General features: G+C 42.4%; 1 protein-coding gene and 1 non-coding gene across 3 annotated transcripts in view; one reads left to right on the forward strand and one right to left on the reverse strand.

The window, feature by feature from the left end:
- vta1 (vesicle (multivesicular body) trafficking 1) overlaps positions 1-11,291 on the forward strand; it is a 165,451-nt gene extending 154,160 nt beyond the window's left edge. For both annotated transcript variants that reach the window (XM_068045542.1, XM_068045544.1), the window contains one exon: positions 9,818-11,291. In XM_068045542.1, the coding sequence (XP_067901643.1) occupies positions 9,818-9,963 (146 nt within the window). In that variant the 3' untranslated portion in view covers positions 9,964-11,291. The remainder of the gene's footprint in view (positions 1-9,817) is intronic.
- A 6,423-nt stretch (positions 11,292-17,714) lies between these two features.
- Positions 17,715-17,787, reverse strand: trnaf-gaa (transfer RNA phenylalanine (anticodon GAA)). Its single transcript has one exon. It is a non-coding gene; the product is annotated as a tRNA-Phe (tRNA).
- Positions 17,788-20,942: the final 3,155 nt, after the last annotated feature.

A 20,942-nucleotide genomic window follows, 5' to 3' on the forward strand; every position in this document is an offset into this window, starting at 1 on the left:
TCAGACCCACCAGCCGTCCATGTCGCTGCTTTAAAGACGTCTGCAAACGCGACATGAAGTCCTGTGACACTGATCACAAGACGTGGGAGTCAGTTGCCAGTGATTGCCAGAACTGGTGGACAGCCATAAAGGTGGGGCTAAAGAGTGGCGAGTCGAAGAGACTTAGCAGCGGGCAAGAAAAAGACAGAAGTGCAAAGAGAGAGCCAACTGTCTAATAGCCCCAACAACCAATTTTACCTGCAGCGCTTGTGGAAGAGTCTGTCACTCTAGAATTGGCCTTTATAGCCACTCCAGGCGCTGCTTCACAAACCACTGGCCACCCCTAGGCTCTTACCCAGTGTCTCTCGAGACAAGGAGACCGAAGAAGAAGAAGATGCCTCCTTATTCATAATTCCCCCATTAGGGGAACTAGTTTCTGTATCTACCCAATTGAACCCCTTTATCCTTTAAAAGCCCTCTGTCCCTCAATCTTCTCTGCTCAAGGGAATACAGGCCAAGTTGATACTGGTGTTGGAGATGGGAATGCTTCATACTGGTGCAAAAGCAGGTCCTCTCCTGTGATTGGTGTGCAACGCAGCATCATATCTTCAATGCTGTATAGTCTGTTAACACTCAATGATTCAGCTTCACATGAGGAACAGAAATGGCCACATGGTGAGGTACTGCAGTCTTAGTGCCTGCAAAACTGTACAACCAGCACTGAGTGGTGTAAGGGCCTGTGGTGACCTAACCAATATTAGTGGTCGCCAGTTCCTATGGAACTGTATCGCTAGTACTGGAGGCTAGCAGTGCCTGTAAAACTGTTCCACCAACACTGGAGGCTGTGAGCACCTGTGGGAGCCTAACCCAATATTAGAGGTTGCCAGTGCCTGTGGAACTGTACATCAGCACTGGAGGCTGCTGGTGCAGGTGGAATTGTACCTCAAAAGTGATGACTGTTGGCATGTTGCAGTGTCTGAGGAGAGAAGATCTCCTTATTGGGAGAATGGGAATTGTTGATAGCATAAAATAAGACATCAGGTATGCACCAAAATAGTTTCACCTTAACAGTTCAGAGGTCCCTAACTCGGATATTCACATTCTGTAGTGTAATTTGAAAAGATGGCAGGCTTGTCTTTTGAAAGTTGCCTTTCTGCTTCGAATCTGCATCGGAGCGAAAACAAGTTACTACAAACTTGCTGAGTAGACACGAGAAAACAATCCATTCATGAAGGTTTTGGTTCTAATTTGAAGGGTTAAAAAATCGGCAAAGATCTCTGATGTTGATTCACCAGAGGACTGAACATTGTGTCATTCGCTCAAGCGTCATGTGTTTGCGGCAAGCTTGAGAATACAGCTGTTCTTCCCACCAACCAGTCAGTGAAGGAGAATAGTTCAGCGCGGAGTGGACCAAGAACAAAAGAATGTTCAGTGGTTCTCAACATTCCTCTCGTACTGCTCTAGGGTAGCCAGAAATAGAAGTTTACAAAAAATTATTTTGGCTGATGTCATATGATCGAAATTGTGTTCCTTTTCTTTCATCCCCCACTCCTCCATTGATGCCCACTCATTCATACTCGATTGTAACAGCAATCTTTCACTGTTCATAGTGAATCTGGTGGCTTCTGCTTTCGATTCTTTCCTTATTTTCTGTTGACAGTTTAAAAGATAGTTTCCTGGGGGAGGGGGTGGGGAGGATGTCCAAAACCCTGTTAGCTACCAAAAGGAAATAGTGTTATTGCTACAGAAAAATATTTTGCTGGTTAGTCAACAAAAAAAAATACAGAAATCTGATGAAATCCAGCACCTCCAGGATCCTAGTTTGGAAAGCTAGGCCCCTAAATAATAGTTATCTGACCTTAACAAATGGAAAGGTTCTCCGATAATAACAATTTGCATTTATATAGTTCCTTTAACATCATAAAATGTCCCAAGACGCTTCACTGGAGAGTTATCAAACAAAATTTGATACTGAACCGCATAAAGAGATATTAAAACTAAAACAGAAAATGCTGGAAATACTCAGCAGCTCAGGCAGCATCTGTGGAGAGAAACACAGAGTTAACATTTCAGGTCTTTGTGACCTGACCTGAGTACTTCCAGCATTTTCTGTTGTTTCAGAATTCCAGCATCTGCAATATTTTGCTTTTGTTAGGAGGATTAGTGCGGATATCCAAAAGCTCAAGGAAGAAAGTGGTTTGGAGAGAGAATTCCAGGGTTTAGGGCCTTGGCAGTTGAAGACACAGCCACCATTGGTGGAACAATCAAAACCAGGAATGTGCAAGACGCCAGAATTGGAGGAGCGTGGAGATCTCAGAGGGTTGTAAGGCTGGAGGAGATTAGAGTTAGGGAGGGAGCCAGGCCATGAGGGATTTGAACACAAGGATGAGAATTTTAAAATTGAGCTGCTATAGGGCCGTGGGCACAGGGATTCTATACTGCAGTTCCACATTTCAGAATGTTGCTGTTCTTTGGATCGTGAGATATGTAGTAAAGTGTAAGAAGCACGAGTCATCTACTTAATGCTTTATTGCACTTATATTATGGAATAGGCTCAATATGTATACTTCAGGAAAGTAGCTGCACAAAAGGAAACTTGTAGAAAATAAATCGTGCTTTTTTTTTCTTTTTTTAAACCTTTGCCTGCTCTCTCCCACTCCCATCCAGAGTCTGATTTTAATCCTTTTGCTTTGATTGCAGAAGCCCAAAATCCTCAGTCCAGGTGTTCCTCGAGTACTTTTTGACAAAGAGCAGGGAAATCTCTCAGTATTGGCCAGAATTCCTGCATCAGCCGACTGCACGTGTGCACGCGCGTGAGGGTCTTGCTGTTTGGACAAAAGGGTCCTCGCATTTACTTGTAGACCAACTCACTTCTAAGTAAAGAGCTTTGAGAAGGTTGAGACACGGGGATGAGGTGCTGTTTGTTAGCAAGTCTCAACAAAAAGTGTCAATGTGTGACCTTCTATATTTTTAATGGAAGAAGGCTCCTTCTAGCTGTTTTGCTGTGTTACCTTCATAAGTATGCCACAAGAAATCATGTAAATTAGCAGCCTATGAAGGACCATTTGCCTATTTAGTATTGTAGAGGCCCGGGGGCCTGTCGCTTGAAGCATCAGGAGTTGGGCTAGGGACTTCCTTTAAAGGGAATGATGAATATCTGTAGGGTGAGGATGGAAGAGCTACGAATTAAGTTTAATGGTCACATTTACTGCAAGCTAGCACGTCTGGAATTGCCTGAAGATTTCTTCACTCTAATCCAGCACAATATAACAATCTTCAGAGAGGAGGAAGGTGATACTTTTGGTATTCAGATCAAATGTGTTGCTTGTAGTAAACCCTTGCCTTCCATAATGGTCAAAATTGCAAGTTAGATCCAGATCAGGAAGGCCAGTTGACTGGAAAATACAGATAAGCATCAAAGCAACAGTGGCGCAGTGGCTAGCACTGCAGCCTCACAGCTCCAGCGACCCGGGTTCAATTCCGGGTACTGCCTGTGTGGAGTTTGCATGTTCTCCTTGTGTCTGCGTGGGTTTCCTCCGGGTGCTCCGGTTTCCTCCCACAAGCCAAAGACTTGCAGGTTGATAGGTTAATTGGCCATTATAAATTGCCCCTAGTATAGGTAGGTGGTAGGGAAATATAGGGACAGGTGGGGATGTGGTAGGAATATGGGATTAGTGTAGGATTAGTATAAAGGGGTGGTTGATGGTCGGTACAGACTCGGTGGGCCGAAGGGCCTGTTTCAGTGCTGTATCTCTAAACTGAAATGCTGCTTGTTTTCTGGGGATGTGGCTCGTGGCCCTCACTGAGGTCTGAGGAGCACCTGATCTACTCCATTGGTGAAGCTGTAGTATGATAGGAAAGGGGGTCCAGTTTACATTGTGCCAAACTCTGCAAAGATCCAATGTTGACTCAGGAAAGGGGCGTCCTTTGGGAATGCTTGGTTTTGAGTTCTCTCGGATTCTGGGAAAAGAATTCGGTGCTTTTTTTAAACTTTTAAAGATACTTTAACACATCTAGAGTGTTGTGTACAGTTTTGGTCTCCTTACTTGAGAAAGGATATAATTGCATTGGAAGCAGCTTAGAGAGGCTCACTCGACTGATTCCTGGGATGAGAGGGTTATTTTATGAGGAAATGTTGGACAGGTTGGGTCTGTATTCATTTGAGTTTAGAAAGATGAGAGGTGATCTTATTGAAACATACAAGATCCTGGGGGGACTTGACGGGGTGAATATTGAAAGGATGTTTCTCCTTGTAGGAGAGACTAAAACTAGGGGGCACAGTTTAAAAATAAGGGGTCTCACATTTAAGACAGAGATGAGGAAAAAAAATTTCTCTGACGGTCTTTAGTCTGTGGAACTCTCTTCCCTGGAGAGCGGTGGAGGCAGGGTCATTGAATGTTTTTAAGGCAGAGGTAGACAGATTCTTGACAAACGAGAGAGTCAAAGAGTATCAGGGGTAGGCAGGAAAGTGGAGTCGTGTCCACAAACCCATCAAATATGATCTTGTATATTGGCGGAGCAGGCTCGAGGGGCCGAATAGCCTACTCCTGATCCAACTTCGTATGTATGTATACTGAAATATTAGAATCAAAGCATTAAGTTGTCTTTCCAACAAGATCTAAGAAGACTATTTGCTTGCTTATTGCATTGACCAAGCAGACAATTCTGCAGCATCTCTAAGCTATAGTGCAGGGAGAAGGCATACTGCAAAGAAAGAAACTTTTTAAACGTGGTTCACCCTGCCATTCAGTTTTGTGAAGGTGGAGAATGGTAGTAGGAGAGTATATAGGGAATAATTGAGACAGTAATCTTGAAGAGGGCTTCAGATGCTTTATGTAGGAAAAATAATGAATAGCTGGGATTGTGTTACAGACTGGAATCTTATTGAGGGGTTCAGATGGTTTATGTATATATAGAATAATGGATACCTGGGAGTGAGTTAAAGGCTGGAATCTAATCAAGGGGTCAGATCCTCTTTTTGCTTGTGTGACAAATGAGAAGTTCAGTGCACATTTGACTTATTTATAGAGTTACACAATACTTTGTTTAGTTATCTGGATAACCTTTATTTTAAATTGTAGTAGCTTTGTCATTATATCTCCAGGCATCCTTTCTGCTTAAATTTGTCTTTGGTGCTATTTCATTAAAGGCAGATAAATTATGCATGAAGCTTGAGTATGTGGGAATGGGTTTTGAAAATGCAGTTCCTTTGAGAGATTCTGATGGAAGAAAAGCATTTAGCTCATTCTTATAATGAGTTTTTTATGTTGTCTGATGCAGCATAAATGAGATACGTGGAGTCCAGGTCGTTGAAGATCACCTAACAGGTTTATTAAAACTAAACTATTATATACAGTACAGAGCAAACTATTGACAGAACCTTCGTCTGGGTGTTACAGTTGCAGAGTGACCCTGACTACATCCTGGTACTTAGCTCATTAGCATACTGAGATATTAAAGGGACATCACTCTTAAAGGTAATCATACAACATCCCCTTTCTTTCCAAAGATCAGCCTCGTATGCTACAAGTAAAAACACATGAAATTAGATTACATCAGAATTAGTTCTACGGGATATATATTATAACATTTACAGATATAAGGATAGGGATTGTGAAATTTACAAGTGCAGAAACTTGAAAGTCTATATATTGTTCCGGTGGTTTGACAGCTCTTGGGAAATCTGTGTCTCATCTGTTGCTGTTTATTCTGAAGTTTCTCCCTCTCTCCATTCATTTTCTGTTGCTATGCCTTCAGCTGATGTACTCTGTTGCTTTTCTCAGGATAATCACTTTTGAGGCCTTGTCATTCTTGGGAAGTTCTGGCACCCCATCTCTGAGAACCAACAGACAATGCTTCAACTCATTCCTCTTCTGCCTCTTCAAGACATTGTGTGTCCTTCACCTCTCCTCTTCATCCGTGTCTGAAGGCCTGAGGCTCAAGGTCAAGGACTTGTTGGGGGAGGAATACTTTGTCTCATAGAGGTACCTGTCTGTCTGGCTCATTGTGCTGGCGGCTCTCTAGAAAGCAGAAGTGAAGGAACGGCATAGTTGTGCTGTTGCTGGATTTCCAGACTTACACCGTTTGATGCTGGCCAGAGTCTGCGAGTGGGTTCTAGTCCTTGGAGATTTCCCCTTGGCAATGCTCCACATTGCCAGCCTTTGCTGCCCATTGCCAGCCTTTGCTCCTCTATAGTGACGACGTCAGTCTCCTCTTCTGAGTCACTGGAGCGCAAAGAAATACTGTCTGTTGACAGCACTTCCACCATCTGAATTTGGATCTTCATTCCCTTGGTGTGGCATCTTTGAGAAGGGGCTGATGCTGTCCAAACCAGAACCACGGAGATCCTGGAGCAACTGTGACTCAATATGGGTACCCTTGGTCTCTTCTGCTGTAATTGGTACCTTGGTGACCTCATGGATTGTTATGATGTTGAGATCTTCGCACACTGGTAGTCTTGCCAGTACTGGTCTGCTCGTGTCTACCAGGTAAAATATTTGCAGCTTCCATGCCGATTTGTTACAGCTGCATTGCATTGTTAGCATGCCACTGCAAGGGATGGATGAACCATTGTATGCAGATAACTTTGCATTTGTCAGTTGTATCATTGATTTCCAATGACTCCGATACATATCCTTCGGGATTCGGAATGGTAGGATATTTGCAAGCTCCAGTGTCGTGTGTGTTTGCCAACTTTCTTTGGGCACATGATGTTAATGGTAGCAAAAGCTTCCAGTTGTTTGACTTCATCAACACAATGTGTCAGGGTCACAATGTGTAACGCCTGCTTGTCTTCTGGCTGAGAATCACTCCTCTTTGAGTCTTGTCTCAGGTCTGTTTCACTGTGGACTTTGTCTATCAGCTTCTGTTTACGCAGGTCTCTGGCGCTTCCTTTGCTGCTGTTGCCCTGTTGCTGCACCTGTCTTCTGTTTGCTTATGTGCTATCGTGACTTCTGGCTGTGTTTTTGGAGCCAGATTTCTTGCATAGGCGGGCCCAGTAACCTTTTGCATCACCTGCCTTGCACAGATCTTTAAATGCAGGACATCTTTGCAATGAGTGGGGCAAACCACAGTTACCACACAACTTGCTTGCTCTTTTTGACCTGGTTATCGTGCTGATACTGTTGTCTGGCTACAATGACTTCGTATTTCCTGCCATCTTATAGCAGCCCATCAATGCTGTGACCTTTCTTTTTCCTCCAAGAAGTCTTTCTGAAATGCTTCAATGGGTGTTGAGACAATCACCGGCTCCATTAGTAGCTCCCACAGCTCAGTTTCTGAAAAATTACATTTGTTGCCCTTACTATGGCACCAACTGATGAACTGATCTATTGATTCCTGTGACTGTTGCCTGTAGGACATCAATTCCAGGTGGTGAATTCTAAAGTGCACTCTTAATCGGAGCTGATCTTCTAGCACTTTCCATATCTTTGTGGGATCTTTCTGGTCCTCTTCAGATAAGCCAGAGGTGGTGATTCTGTCTAACCCCGCATTTCCATTTGCTGTCAGTACTTTTACAGGCTGCTTCTCTGGTTTTACAAAACTTGGTCTGTGAAGCATAACTGCATTCTTAGTTTTAAAAGTTTGAACTCGAATAGGATATCATTGGCCTTCCAGTTCATGCTGGGAAATTTGATATGCATTTTTCTGATGTTCTTTTGCTTTCTGCTCTTTATTTAACATTGTTCTATTCACTCTGCGCTGTTTCCCCTTTAATAAATTCTCTTATCTGGACTAGTGCTTGCGTGAGAGGCGCAGGTGTTTGATCATGTTCTGTGTTTAGCTTGCATGCAGGACTTAAACCTGTCTGTTTACACAGCTATTCAATAGGCAGTTCAGTTGCTTTTTTTTGCTAGAGTTTGTTTATGATCTTCACACTCAAGTAGTTCAATGTTTTTTTTTTACTTTGGCTGTGTGAATGGAAACTCTTCACGCTCGAATGGTTTCATGATTTTTTTTTCTAACTTTGGCTTCATGAATGGAGACTCTGCAGTGATTGGGGTTTTTTCGCACCTTTTTCTATCGGATGCTTCCTATAATAGTACTGATCTCGATCAAATGCCACAATGTAATGAGTTCTTTATGTTGCAATGTAAATGAAATGTGTGGAGTTCAGGTCATTGAAGATCTCTAGCAGGTTTATTAACAGCTAAACTATTATACAGTACAGAGCAAACTATTTACAGAACCTCCATCTAGGGTGTTACAGTTGCAGAGTGACTCGCATAACTACCTCCTGGTACTGAGCTCATTAGCATACTGAGATCTTACAGAGACATCACGCTTAAAGGCAATCAACAACTCTGGTGTTTTCTGTGGTGTAGTTGCTCATTTTAATATTTTTATCTTGTGGTGGTAACACTTTTTTCTCTTCCACTGTTAACAGGCTGCAAACCTTCCCCCTTTCCTTTCTGAGCTAACACTTCACCTTGCACCCTTACCATCAAATGAGCACCACCCCCCCCCACCCCAGGATTAAGTAGCCATTTGCCTTATAGCTGTTTGTGGGATGTTGTTGCAGAATAGCTGCCACCTCTACGATGTGACAAGCGGCTGCATTTCAAAAAGTAACGAATCGTATGAAATGTTTTAGTGTCTTGGTGTATGTAATAAGATGCTTTGCAAAGCAAGTATTTTTCTTTTTGTACTGTAGCGTTGAATTTGATCTTGTTCCGTACTCCGATTGTAGTTTAGTGCAGTCGCTGCCCACCCACTTAATGCTAGTTTGAAGCCATCTCTGAAGAAGATCCATGTGGGTGTTGGGTCTGTTTTAAGGTGTTTTAAACATTGGCTCCCACTGTTTTTTCCCGTAATTATTCTGCCCATTTATGTAACATTAGATTCAGTCTCTGGGCAACAGTAGAAGTGAATGAATGAATGGCTTTTTCTGTATCTTTTTCAAAACCGCACAGTGAACAATAATTTGAGCTGGAACATTTAAACTCCATCAGAACAGCCACTTCATTGAGCTCACTGATGGCAGTGTCATTGAAGTGCCCCCTTTTTGCTCTGCTGACCTCCCAGGCATTAATAAATAGCAGTACGCAGCATAGAAGTAGGCCATTCAGCCCATCATGCTTGTGTCAGCTTTTTGAAAGGGCTATCCAGTTAGTTTCACTCACCCATTCCTTCCCCATAGCCCTGCAAAATTTTGCTTTTCAAATATATATTCAATGCCATATTGAATCTGCTTCCACCACCCTTTCAGGCAGTACATTCCAGATCATCATAACTCACTACATAAAAATATTCTTCTCATCTTCCGTCTGGTTATTTTGCCAATTATCTTACATCTGTACCATAGAATGGTTATAACACAGAAGGAGACCATTCAGCCCATCATGTCCATGTTGGGTGTATACAAGAGCAACTCAGCTGATTCCACTTTCTTTCCCTTTCTCTGTAGCCCTGTCGTTTTTTTTCTCTTCATGTGCTTATCCAATTACCTTTTGAAAGCCACAATTAAACCTGTCTGCAACACACACTCAGGTAGTGCATTCCTGATCCTAACCACTCACTGCATAAAAAAAGTTTTTCCTCATGTCGCCTTTGATTCTTTTGTCATTCACCTTAAATTGGTGTCCTCTGGTTCTCGTTTCTCAAAGCTTTCCCACCACCGAGGTTAAACTTACTGGCCTGTAGTTGCTGGATTTAACCTTATAAGCTTTTTTGAACAAGCGTGTGATATTTTTAATTTTCCTTTGTCCTCTGGTTACTGACCCTTCTGCCAGTGGAACCAGCTTCTCCCTATCTACTCTATCAAATCCTGCCACAATTCTGAACACCTCTACGAGATCTCCGCTTGACATACTTATTGAAATTTCTTTTTTCCTCACAGGGGAGGTGCGCCTGACCCCGGAGGACTACGCCAGGGCTCAGAAGTACTGCAAATACGCAGGTAGCGCCCTACAGTATGAAGATGTGGGGACCGCCGTGCAGAATCTCCAGAAGGCCCTCAAGTTGCTCACCACAGGGAGGGAATGAGTCCCTTTACTGCAGTGCACACACATAACTTGTGTCCTCTCCACTGGCCCAAAGAACTAATCAGTCCACGGTTCCACTCCGCCCTTGCATAACAAAAGGGCCTGTTTCCACATTGGCATCCGACACACTTGATCCACAGACTGTGTTGCACTTCCTATCTCGAAGGAAAGAAGAGCGTGCTTTGGGTGCCAGGTGTGATTATTAATGGCTTGGGTTTCATAACAAAGGATTTTTTTAAAAAGGCACTTGTGATGGCAACACTAAAGAAATGTGTATCGAGTTCTTCAATTCTGCTGCTTTTTCAATAAGGTAACTGTCCTGTATATGGATACGACAACAATTCTAATGCGGCAGTCGTATTCCATTTCACAGCGCCCAGGGGGTCAGGTGTATAATGTCCAACGCATGCTCGTACAGCAGCAGTACACAAATCACATACCACCCCCCACCTCACCCTCCCCCCCCCCCCCCCCCCAATACAACCCCATTGCAACTGTGCTGGCTCATGCCCACAGCCATATATTATGCAATTCTGTTTGACTGTTGATTCCAGCTTGTTTCTCAGGCTTCAGATATCTCACCTTCCTCCTTTACAAGTACAAAAAAAGCCCATCTCAGCAAGTGTGCAAAGTGACAGCATTGCTGAGTCTCCAGGCCAAGTTTGTCCAAGCACATGTTTGTGAGGGGGTACGATTTGTGCACAGTCACTGTCGAAGCATGTGTTACATATTACGTGCTTATCCAGTCAAACCTCCTGGTGCCACTAAGCCGAGCCTTTCATTGTCTCCCTAAGCCCAATTGAATGTCCTATCCAAAATATCCTTTCAAAGGACTAATGTAGCTTTAGAGCTAATATAACCAGTTGCCAGAAGAGATGTTCAGCATGCATAGATAAGTGTCTTTAAGCATTATGTCTTATAATAAATAACTGTGTATCAGACTGTTTCTCTTTTTCGCTGGGATTTGAGGTGAGTTAAATTGCACTAGGTATTTTGGGTGTGTGTGTGTGGCTGAAGCTAGAAATTACCTTTCATTAATTATTTGCAAAGTAGAATAAGCCCACTGAAACATGGAGTCAACACATTGCTCAATAGGCTTAACATTACTTAATTGTTCTTAATTTGGTCTTGATAAAATAAGAAAACAGTACTGATAAAGAGCTCTCAAAAGAAATAAAATGCATTGTCAGTGAATGCATCTGTTTCCCTTTGCAACAATATCCTGTGGGCCTGATTTGCGACTGACATGAAGTACTCCCACATGGCACTTTTTGTTACTTATACTGATCAAACTATAACAGAAATAAAACATGTACATTTGATTTGTCATTTCATTGTACTGTACTGACCATTACATTGAGGAATTCACCCTGCTATTCACAGCGTGTCCACATTCCCATCTTTCACTTTTGCTCAACGTGTACTATCTTTGCCTCAGGAACAAAACTGATCAAGTCTTTCAGCATAAAATACAGGAACCAATTTTTTCGTTGGTATCAGCTGTGGCTCAGTTGGTAGCATTCTCGTCTGAGTCACAAGTTGTGGGTTCAGGGTGCACGCCAGAGACTTGAGCACAATATCTAGGCTGACACTCCAGTGCACTACTTTCAGGTTAGCATTAAACAAGGTCCTGTCTGCCTCTCTTTGGTGAATCTCTGTTGTATTTCACATAAGAACAGGGGAGTTCACCCTGGTGTCCTGACCAATATTTATCCCTCCATCAATATTGCTAAAACACATTATCTCGTCATTTATAACATTACTGTTTATGGGAGCTTGCAGTGTGCAAATTGACTGCTGCATTTCCTACATTACAACTGTGACGACGCTTCAAATACATTTTGTTGGCTGTAAGGCGTTTTGGCATGCCATGAAAGGTGCTTATAGAATCAAAGAATGGTTACAGCACAGGAGGAAGCCATTCAGCCCGTCATGTCCGTGCTGGCTGTCTGCAACTCAGCTAATCCCTCTCCACCACCTTTACCCCATAGCTCTGAAAGTTTTTGCTGTTTAGTTGCTTATCCAATTCCCTTTTGAAAGCTACAATTGAATCTGCCTCCACGACACTCTCAGGAAATGTATTCCAGATCCTAACAACTCCCTGCTTAAAAAGATTGTTTCCTCGGGTCGCCTTTGGCTCTTTTGCCATTCGCCTTAAATTGGTGCCCTCTGTTCCTCGAGTTCAAGCCCTCCTCTTCATCCCACGTGCTCACATTTTACATTTCTCATTTTTGAATTGCACAGAGTAATGATCTCATCACAGCCACAAAAAAAAATGGTTAACAGATTGCATTAGAGATGTCTGCTATATAACCTGTAACCAAGGACACTGATTTGCATTTTTATAGCACCTTTCACAACCTCAGGACACCCCAAAGCACTTCACAGCCATTGAATTACTTTTGAGTGTAGTCACTATTGCAGTGTAGGAAACGAGCATCTTGCAGCACTAACCTGGTCAACATTTATCCCTCAAAATCAGATAAACTGTTAATTGATTTTCCTTCCTGTTTGCACCTTGCTGTCGCTGATACATTTCCCAACAAAACAGCACTTTAAAAGTAACTCATTGCCTGCAGAGCGCTTGGAGACATCCCGAGGACAGGTGCTATATAAATACTGCTACTTACTGACTCAGTAGCGAGAGATTTTCCTACTGACATTTCACAAATCTCTGATCATTCCTTGCCCAGCATGCTATAGCACAATATAGTGGAGAGGAGATTCGCCAGGATGTTGCCTGGGCTGGAGCATTTCAGCTATGATGAGAGGCTGAAAAGGCTAGGGTTGTTTTCCTTAGAGCAGAGAAGGCTGAGGGGGGACATGATTGAGGTATACAAAATTATGAGGGGCATTGATAGGTTAGACAGGAAGAAACTTTTTCCCTTAGTGGAGGGATCAATAACCAGGGGGCATAGATTTAAGGTAAGGGGCAGAAGGTTTGGAGGGGTTTTGAGGAAATTTGTTTTCACCTAGAGTGTGGTTGGAATCTGGGACGCACTGCCTGAAGAGGCGGTAGAGGCAGGAACCCTCGCAGCATTTCAGAAGTATTTACATAAGCACTTGAAACGCCATGGCATACAAGACTACGGGCCAAGTGCTGGAAAATGGGATTAGAGTAGTTAGGTGCTTGATGGCCGGCACAGACACGATGGGCCAAAGGGCCTGTTTCTGTGCTGTATAACTCTATGACTCTAAGTACATTAACATCTGCATAGTAGGTCAACTAGCTTGAAATCTGACCCAATAAGGGGCACCATATCAAATTCAATTCAGTAAATACTGAGCCGTATGCAGGTTTGTCTTCTACTGGATACAGAAAGCACACAGTGAAAGATTCCTGTTACAAAATTCAAATGAAAGTACAAAGGGGTGGCGCAGTGGTTAGCACCGCAGCCTCACAGCTCCAGCGACCCAGTTTCGATTCTGGGTACTGCCTGTGCGGAGTTTGCAAGTTCTCCCTGTGACCGCATGGGTTTTCGCTGGGTGCTCCGGTTTCCTCCCACAGCCAAAGACTTGCAGGTTGATGGGTAAATTGGCCATTATAAATTGCTCCGAGTATAGGTAGGTGGTAGGGGAATTGAGGGAAGGTGGGGTTGTGGTAGGAAAAATGGGATTGATGTGGCAGGAAAAATTGGATTAATGTAGGGTTAGTATAAATGGGTGGTTGATGGTTGGCACTGACTTGGGCCAAAGGGCCTGTTTCAGTGCTGTATCTCTAAATGAAATTTAAAAAAAATAAATGTAATATTATTAGTGATGTCTGTATTAATTCCAAATGTTGTGAAGCTTGATTACTGCTGGTTTTATTTTTATTAATATGTTCCAGTCAGATGGGAAACTGGGGTTGGAATGAACTTTTATCTTTAAAATGCATGCTTACAAAACAGGACGATGCCACCCTTTTCCTCAGTTATTGTCTGCTTTCCCAGTGTGAAGAGGAGCCACATAGCACAGGTTCCACATTCTGGAAACTGAACCTTATCGACACAGCTGATATGCCTGTGCATACAATGTCCTTATAGAAAGTTCCCAGTCTCTGTACAGGATCAATTGCTGCTTTTTCGAAATGTTTTAGACTGTGACCATTTCACAAACAATGGGTGGAAATATCATCTCCGTTTCTACCTTTTTAACCTTTAAAAGGCCTGACTTCAAAACCAACTGGGTCACTCAGTGATACTTCCCGATCCTGTCATTATTCACTGCTCTTTTAGTTCCTTGCTGCACACTATCAGTACATGAACTGTTAGCCAAGTGAGTCAGACAGCTCTGCAATCATTAGCAATGCTATTCCATCAACAGAAGAATTTATTGAAAAGCTGCAAAGCCATCTGGCCTAACAAGCTATCATTACGATTTAACCTCAAAGATCCACATACATGTTAAAATAAAAGAGCCAAAGCTGACATAGCCCATAAAGAACCCTGACTAAAGCCTTATGGCACGAGAAGTTAGATTGAAAGCACAGTCAGACACAGGTTTACCATAATTTATGTTGCAGATATACTCTAATAACTGATAAATCTTTCAGCTGTACTTAAAATGTTCAGCTTTTTTTGACATTACTGAAAGGGATGTTAGTGGTAATGGTAGGAGATTTATTTTCTGTGGGGTTGGGGGGTGGGGGGAGGGGGTGAGTGCTCTCCAACTTCTCTTTGAAAGTTTTGACCTTTTCATCATTTTGGAGTCTGCCATATTCTGAGTGTAAACCTCAGTGCAATTTTTTTTATCAGCATACCAGATCCACCCATGGCAATTCCACAAGTGCAGTGAAGGCAAGACTCAAATAAAGCCAATTACTGCATTCACACTAGGGAACTTTGTCAAAAAAACAGGTGCATCAAGTCACAAAGATAACAACACTTTACATATTGCATGTCCAGAAAGTTCTTTTGGAGAAAAGTTATAAAATGCTTCCTTGATAGCACATAGCAAGCTCCCACAAACAACACTGTGATAATGACCAAATAATCTTTTTTAGTGAGGGATAAATATGGGCCAGGACATCCAGGAGAACTCCCCTATTCTTCGAATAGTGTCATGGGATCTGTAACATCCACCTGAGAGAGCACACAGCCTCTCATTTGAAAAACAGCACCTCTGACAGTGCAGCATTTCCTCAGTACTGCATGGGGAGCATCAGTGTGGATTATGTACTCAAATGTCTGGAGTGAGACTTGAATCCACAATCTTTTAACTCATGAGGGTGCTACCCACTGAGCCATAGCTAATATGGCAAAAAGTATAGATCATACAAGTTGAGCTTTTATGGTGCATAAGCCTTAGGGAGACTGTAGTTGGAGTACTATGTGCACCTTTCGGCTGTACACAACAAGAAGGATTTTGATCCAATCAGGAGGCAACAGCACAGATTCACTGGGATGCTGCCTGACACAAGGAAATACAAAAAAAGACTTGAAAAACTGGAGCTGCTTTTGTTCAGTTAAAAAAAGTGCAGCACAGAGGGATCTGGGTGTTCTTGTGCAAGAAACACAAAAAGTTAACAAACAGGTACAGCAAATAATTAAGAAGGCAAATGGAATTTTGGCCTTTATTGCTAGGGGGTTGGATTTTAAAAATAGGGAAGTCTTGTTACAACTGTACAAGGTGTTGGTGAGGCCGCCCTGGAGTACTGTGTACAGTTTTGGTCCCTGTATCAAAGAAAGGATATACTGGCATTGGAGGCAGTTCAAAAGAGATTCACTAGGCTGAATCCTGGGATGAAGGGGTTGACTTATCAAGAACGGCTAAACAGGTTAGGCCTTTATTCATTAGAGTTTAGAAGAATGAGGGGTGATCTTATTGAAAGATACAGGATTCTACAGGGTAGATGGTGAGAAGATGTTTCCACTAGTGGGGGAATCTCGAACTAGGGGACAGTTACAGAATAGGGGACACTCATTTAAAACTGAGATGTGAAGGAATTTCTTCTCTCAGAGGGTAGTGAATGTCTGGAATTCTCTACCCCAGAGAGTTATGGAGGCTAGATCACTGAAAGTATTTAAAGAGGAGGTAGGTAGATTTTTGAAATATCGGTGAGTTGAGGGCTATGAGGAGCTGGCACGAATGAGGAGTTAAGGTCGGGCAGATCAGCCATGATCTTATTGAATGGCGGGGCAGGCTGGAGGGGCTGAATGGCCTGTTCCTGCTCCTATTTCTTATGTTCTTATGATTACTGGGTGATTTGGTAGAGGAGTTTAAAGTTATGTTGAGATGGAACAAACTTTCTAGTAATTGAGTAGACTAGAGAAAATGAACATATACAGAAGATTAACTGTAAATGATTGAGGATAGAAAACAGGAGAGACATTTTTTTATATAGGATTATGAGACTCTGGAATACACTACTAAAGTTAGTGACTGAAGCAGAGACTGTCAACATTTATGAATAGCTTAGATAGTTGGGTGAAGGAAAGGCAGATAAAGGGATATGGGAACAGACAGGCACATACGATTAGGAATACTGCTTATGTGGTTAGGCTGAACTTCCTGCTTCAATATTGTCTTTCCTATGTAACTCTACGCATCAGTCAAAGGACTTTTACCATGCTTTTAGTCTTCTACTTACCTTTCTGTGTCGAGACCATCTGTAGGTTCTATACTGAGATATGTTAATCTATCACTCAACTTCCTTGTTTACACAGCTGTCTGCTTTTACTCGTACACGCTACCTTTCTATTAACACATGCATTTCCAATTTGCACACCCCGAACAGTATAAATATTCTTAGCTTTTCCATGTCTCTATACTTTTGATGCTTTATCTATCTTGCACTTTTGTTCTATGTTTGGCCACAACATTTAATTCTGCACCATTTAATTACAGGAGCCTCTGTTGTTGAGGATGTAATGCAATAGATATCCAGCAACCTAGGTATAATATTCCTGACATTGGCCCCGAATTTACCAGTCTCTAGGACTTCAATATTCACTTGTTCAAATCCCTCTGAGGCATGGCTCTACCATTCCTCTGCAATGTTCTCTATCATTACACTCCACTCTTCAGACTCTGGTTTCCTATGCATTCCTCTCCCACATTCAGTTCATCACTAGTGGTGGAGTCTTTAACCTCTATCACCATTACTGTAGAATTCTCTTCCCATCCTTCTTCACCGACTCTCCCCCTTCAAATATTTCCTCAAAGTCTACCTCTTTTGTTGATCTTTCTGTCAGCTCCATGAGTTGCTTTCAAACAATGTTCACCGCTCACTCTATAAAGCATCTTTAGGATATTTCATTGCATGAAAGATGCTACACTAATGTTATTTGGTGCTGTGCTGTTGCTGAATCTCTGGCCTGTTCACCAGCTGTCAGGGTTTAATTTGAAGTGAAGTGGTGTTCTGGTTTTGGCTTCTCTTTGACATTACCAATCTTATTACATGGAATCATCCAAGCACAGAAGGAGGCCATTTGGCCCATTATGTCATAGTCATAGAGAGACACAGCACTGAAACAGGCCCTTCGGCCCACCAAGTCTGTGCCGACCAACAACCACCCATTTATACTAATCCTACATTAATTCCATATTCCCTACCACATCCCCACCATTCTCCTACCACCTACCTACACTAGGGGCAATTTACCTATCAACCTGCAAATCTTTGGCTGTGGGAGGAAACTGGAGAACCCGGCAGAAACCCACAAGGTCACAGGGAGAACTTGCAAACTCCACACAGGTAGTACCCAGAACTGAACCCAGGTCGCCGGAGCTGCGAGGCTAACCACTGTGCCACTGTGCTGCCCGTAAAATTGCTGAAACCCAGGATTGAACCAGGGACCTTTAGATCTTCAGTCTAACGCTCTCCCAACTGAGCTATTTCAGCCCTGCAATGTCTGTACCAGCTCTCTGAGTAGCTAGTCAATTAGTTCCTCACTGTTGCGATTTCCCCATGGAGGAATGCCAATGGGAGAATACAGCACAAGGAAGTTACTGACTTGAGTCTGGTTGAAAAAAAATGGAAGGGCAGTAGTTTGGGGGTATGCAATATATTGGTTATGTTACTGGACTAGTAATCTAGAGGTCTGGACTTAATGATCCATAGGCATGAGTTCAAATCCCACCTTGACAGGTGGGGAATTTAAATGTAATTAATTAAATACATTTGAGCTAAAAAGTAATGATAGCCATGATACTACCAGACTGTTGTAAAAACTCATCTGGTTCACAAATGCCCTTTAGGGAAGGAAATCTACCATCCTTGCCCAGTCTGGCCTGTATGTGATTCCAGACACACAGCAATATGGTTGACTCTTAACTGCCCTCTGAAATGACCTATCAAGGCTTTCAGTTGTATTCAAGAATGTGGCTGACCACCACCTTTTCAAAAGGGCAATTAGGGATGGGCAATGAATGAATAAAATAAATGTGCCTTATAAATTGGAACAGACAATTCTGTGTAACTCGCATGGAAGGCTATATTTGGAATGCTTTGTGAAAAATTCAGGACGTTAATCTAAAAAGGATGTGGACAGATTTGGGGAGGGCACCAACAAGAGCAGCATGGATAATTTGGGACTGAGGGATTTAGGCGAAACTTGTGAAACTGAAACTCTTTTCATCGAAACCTAAAAAAAGGCCAAAAATTTGCTGAAACTGAAGAAAACAGAGAACATAGGCAGTGTCAGCCAAAGAGCAAGAAAATAGAAAGATGGAGACAAGTCTGCCAAAGAGGCCTACTGAGATAGGCCTCACTACCAGCTGGGCCTTCAAGGCACAAAACAAAATCAAAATATTTCAGTTCTGTGAATGCCTAGATCATTTTCCATTAAATTTCCATTTCATGAAATTATGCAATGCCTTATTAATTATGAAAGCTCTAAGAAGTTAAAATGAAGTTCATTTGCCTGCTATTATAACAAAGGTGTTAGCCTGGTTATTATTGATGACAATTTCCCTGAAGTATTGTAAATAGGTTCCCTGTATTATTTTAAACTGGATCCCTGGGATATTCGGAACAAGTTGCCGAAGTTGATGAAAACCTGTTTTCTGGGTTATTTTAAACATCATCCTTGTGTGATTTGTTTTTTAAAAAAAGCCTCCCTATGTTATCCAGAACAAGAGGGCATAATCTTAACATTAGTGCTGGGACATTTAGGAATGAATTCAGAATATAGTATTGCACACAAAGGCTAGTGGAAATCTGGAACTAGGTCTCCCAAAAGACTGTGGACTCTGGTGGTCAATTCAAATTTTCAAGACAGAGATCAATATATTTTTGTTTGGTAAGGGTATCAAGTGATTTGGAACATAGGCATGCAAATTGAACTATGGTACAGATCAGCCATGATCTAACTGAATGGCAGAACAGCCTTGAGGGGCTGAATGGTCTCCTGTTTCTATTTTTTCCATGTTTCTATGATCTGTTTCTGGTGATGGGAGAAGACAGATAAATATTGGCCAGCACACAAGAACTAACGGCTCTTCTTCAGCTGGCTAACACTGAGCCAAGGCTGACACCTAAACAGGTTCCTTGGATTATTTTACACAGGTTCTCTGGATCGGAAGGGAACAGTTTCAGACGAATGTTCACTCATTAATATCGCAGAGAATATTAGGAAAGCATCAGTTATCAGGAAAGATTGAGCAGTCTGGCACTGGTTTCTCTGGAAAACGGAAGACTATAAGGAAACCTGATAAAGGTCTGTAAAATTATGAAGGGTTTTAATAGGGTAGATGTGGAGAAACTGCTTCCACTTGTGGGTGAGTCCAGAACAAAGGGGTAAAATATAAGAGAGCCACCAACAGATTAAATAAATAATTTAGGAGGAATGTCTTTGCACAGAGAGTGGTGAGAATGTGGAACTCGCTGCTATGTGGAGTGGTTGAAGCATTGATGCATATAAAGGGAGGGTTGATGCATATGTAATGGAGAAAGAGTACAGAGGGGCAGAGTGAGAAGAGGTAATTGGAGGGGAAGGAGTTTTGTGTGCAGCAAAAACGCCAACAATAGATCAGTTGGACTGTGGATTCAATGCATTGTATTTTTCTCTGCTTTTAGCCTTGCCGTTTGTAAATGAAGGATTTGCAGAACATACTTCAGGATAACATTCCACTCTGAAAGCACAACTGAGTTCCTCTGTAATGTTTGCAAAGTTAGTCCAGTGAAGTTTCAGCCTCAAGCCGCCTGGCCCGTACAGAACAAGTATGTAGGTGGCACTATGAATAATTCAGAAGTTATAAGACTGTCGGCTTCTGTGAAGAAAAGAAAAAGCTAAAACGACTGATCTCAGCTGAGAGGTCTGTGTGCATGTAGTGAGAGGGATTGTTTAAATAGCTGTTGCTAACATGGAAAATGCTGGAGTTGCAGAGAGTGAGGTAATAACATCTGTGCCTCCCAGCTCGTCTCACAGTGGCTTGGGGGACTGGGATCCAGCGATATCAGCCTGGGTCTGCAAAAAGGCAAATCAGGAGAACCAGCCATCTGAAATCTTTTAAAGGAGTATTACATTCAATACACTCCCACCTAACCCTGCATAAAATTCTCAGAGGGCTTGACGGGGTATATTCTCCACTCCAACACAAAAGCAAAATACAGTGGATGCTGGAAATTTGATAAATCAAAAAATATTGGTCAGCAGCATCTGTGGAGAGACAAACAGAAATTAATGTTTCAGGCCGATGACCTATCATCAGAATTTCACCAGTTCTTCTTAAACTCCATATGATAACCTATGAACTTGTCCTCCTCTCTGCATTCTGACCATTGAGATGAAGACTTATCACATGGCTCCTGCTCTAACCTGTTCTTTCCCAGGGCCTCATAACTGTGGAACTCCTTATCTCCCTTGAACATGGGCATTCTATAGACCTTTTAATTTACTTCATCCTCTCTCCTGCTGTTCGCTGCTGTCCTCCACTATGGGTCTTGGTCTCTCTCCTAGGCTTCTCAATAAGGAGTAGGAACAGAGGAGCCATTCAGGCCCTCAAGTATGTTCTGCTATCCCATGAGCTCATGGCTAATCTGTATCTTATCACCAA

The sequence above is a fragment of the Heterodontus francisci genome, chromosome 13 (assembly GCF_036365525.1).
Source record: "Heterodontus francisci isolate sHetFra1 chromosome 13, sHetFra1.hap1, whole genome shotgun sequence".
NCBI classification, from domain to species: Eukaryota; Metazoa; Chordata; class Chondrichthyes; order Heterodontiformes; family Heterodontidae; genus Heterodontus; species Heterodontus francisci.